At 53.2% G+C, this 2578-nt stretch overlaps 1 protein-coding gene across 2 annotated transcripts; it reads right to left on the bottom strand.

Moving 5' to 3' along the window:
* Positions 1-522: 522 nt before the first annotated feature.
* Positions 523-2103, bottom strand: RAI2 (retinoic acid induced 2). 2 transcript variants are annotated; one of them, XM_068962997.1, is made up of 2 exons: positions 1969-2103; positions 523-1818 (listed from the first exon to the last, which is right to left on the bottom strand). In XM_068962997.1, exons 1-2 carry the CDS (start codon positions 2101-2103, stop codon positions 523-525), a joined length of 1431 nt encoding a protein of 476 aa, XP_068819098.1. The 2 variants fall into 2 exon arrangements, with proteins under 2 accessions (XP_068819098.1, XP_068819097.1); XM_068962996.1 differs by having other exon boundaries at positions 523-2103.
* Positions 2104-2578: the final 475 nt, after the last annotated feature.

The raw sequence follows: 2578 nt of genomic DNA, 5'->3' as shown, positions 1-2578 counted from the left end.
AGGCCAGTATGATTCTTCTCTGTCCAGCATGTCTGAAGAACTTTTTGGTCTCTAAACACGGATAACTTTCAGTGCTTTACAAGCGACAGTTTTAGCAAAACCATGCCAGTTCAGGCATGCAAATTTTATAAATGATAGAATACTGCAACCAATTAGTGCAAATGAACATTTATTGTGAAATATTCATCCTACCCTTTATTAGGTATTACATCATCAAAGCACTTTGTGGCAATGAAAATAGCTTTTTTAACCCCCTCTGATTCACCCAATATTCCATTAAAGCTGCAAAAAATGTGCAATCTGCTTGAAAAATAGGTTGCTCTTATTTACTCATTTGTGAAAAGTCAAAAATTAAAAAAGAAAATGATCCTAGCTTACAGGGCCTCTAGAGCCAATTTGCTTTCCTGGTTCCCAGCTACTCCCCAAAATAATTAACAAAGATAATTTGTTTTAAATGCCTTTTTATAAAACCAATGCACCTTTCCCCATATTATAATCATAAAAATTTTAAAAAGCCATTATTTACTTTCTTGGAAAAAAGGTGGCCAGCCGTTGTTTTTTGATTGGGAGCATGTGTATTTCCTGGGAGTTCACTTTCTTTAACTTTATGCTCCGGTTTTTGGTGGGTTTCCTGAGGGCCTCCATGTTTCCCAGGGCCTCTTCTCCTGGGCTGTTGGTGTCGGAGCCCTGAAACATGGAGTCTTCTCGTCTGAAGGAGAAGTTCTTGGTGGACACCCCCGAAAGGCCTTTGATCTTGCCACAGAAGATGGTAGGCACAGTGTCTTCGACGGAGACGATCACCTTGGCCGCCTGGGACTCGCTCACCATCTCCATGTGATTTCCAGCCTTGACCTCGCCACTGGGCTGGCTGGGTAGCTCGGTGGCGTCGCTGCCGCCCCCGTGACTCTCCATGACAGATGCAGCCTCCTGTGTCGTGGCGGGGGCAAAGGGCACTTCCATGCCACTGGGCAGTTTCTCCAGCACCGGGTGACCTGGGCTGTCCACGGACCCGCTGCTGTCATACAGTGTCTCGGGGGGAGGTTCAGGTTTCCGGTGGGCGGCCAGTGACAGGTCTAGGGCTGTGTCTTCCTGGCCCATTGGGGGGCTGACTTCGCCAGCCTTGAGCCAGGGCACTGACTTCATGGAGAGATCCAGGGCCTCGTTCTCACTCCCCATCTTGATGACAGTGTGGCGGCCGAGCTGGAAGTACTCCCGGGGCTGGAACAGGTCGAAGGGCTTTACTTCCTCCTTCTGGAGAGGGCTCTGGGGGCCTTTAAAGGGGTGGAGGCCAAAGGCAGATGGCGGCTTGGGGCAAGTCGGGCTGAACTTGGCTTCGGAGCTCTGAGGCACAGGGATGGGGATGGGGATGGGGAGTGGCACGGGCAGGGGCACGATCACCGGGTAGGGCACCAGGAGCGTGGCCGGCGGGACCAGGGGTGACAAGGGGGAGTTGAATGGCTGGGGGGGCACTGGGGCATAGCCTGGGGGAGGCTGGCAGGGCGGGGGGCCGAGCGCGCCCTGGGCAGGAAACAGATTGTGGAGCACGGCTTCGAAGGGCAGCGGGGGCTCCTGCGGCTGGCTGGGGATCCGCAGATCCAGGAGCTGGGGTTGCGCCTCGGGGTCCCGGGCCCCCTGGAAGAGGTTGTTGTGGATGGCGCCAGAGGAGCCCGGGGCTTCCGGTGGCAGGACCAGCGGGGAGTTGAGGTGCTGGAACACGTGCTGCTCCAGCACCACTGGAAGCTGCACGGGCCCTTGCGCTGTCATCACGTACGTGGCGTTGCCGCTCTGGTTGAGCTCAGGCGCCGAGCTGCCCTCCACCTGCATGTGAATGGGCATCACCACGGGGCTCTCCCCCAGGCACAGGGGCTGCAGCACGGTGGCCGCCACCTTGAGAGCCACGCCGCTCTGGGACTCGGCCGGGGGGTTCAGGATGGACGGGGCTGGCACGGTCACCAGCGCCTTCTTTACCAGGTCGGTGGAGTTGATGTTCCAGGCCTCGGTGGTGATCAGCTGGGCCATGCCATTCTCCAGTCTGTTATTGGTCAAGGCGGGGGAGGAGTCGCTCATGTCCATGGCGAGGTTCTGGGACTGTAGATCGTCCATCACTCGGCTCAAATGCCACTTGGCCTGCAACACAGAATACACCGTGTGAAGCTTCCTTCTGAGACCATTTATAGCTGCCTCCAGAGCTCTCCCCACATCTCTTAAAAGTTTCCATGTCTCAGTTACCCGGGGAGCACACCCATTTCTCAGTGTACACATACATGTGACAGCTATTTCCTAATATATACGAACACACCCATATGATCAGCTGTGCATGGACAGCCCCAATTTAACAGACGATTAAACTATAAACACAGATGATGTCATGACTAAATAACCGAGTGAGGTTGAACAGAGTATTGTGAAGCCAAATACACACTCAGCTTATGTTTAGCCTTCAACAAACACAAAGTTTCATTCCACATCGCTCTATTGGACAGTTAAGATATGTGGAGATTGGACTTGTCCAAATTCAAATAAGGAGCTAAGACTTACTTTCCTTTAAGGAGAAAACAGAGCCCTGCCACGTTAGAAT

This window comes from Capricornis sumatraensis, chromosome X (genome assembly GCF_032405125.1).
Source record: "Capricornis sumatraensis isolate serow.1 chromosome X, serow.2, whole genome shotgun sequence".
Lineage (NCBI taxonomy): Eukaryota > Metazoa > Chordata > Mammalia > Artiodactyla > Bovidae > Capricornis > Capricornis sumatraensis.
This window is presented reverse-complemented; position numbering and strand designations above follow the sequence as displayed.

Coding starts and splice junctions, on each gene's coding strand:
- RAI2 (XM_068962996.1), bottom strand. CDS start 2,103: ATGGACGATCTACAGTCCCAGAACCTCGCCATGGACATGAGCGACTCC.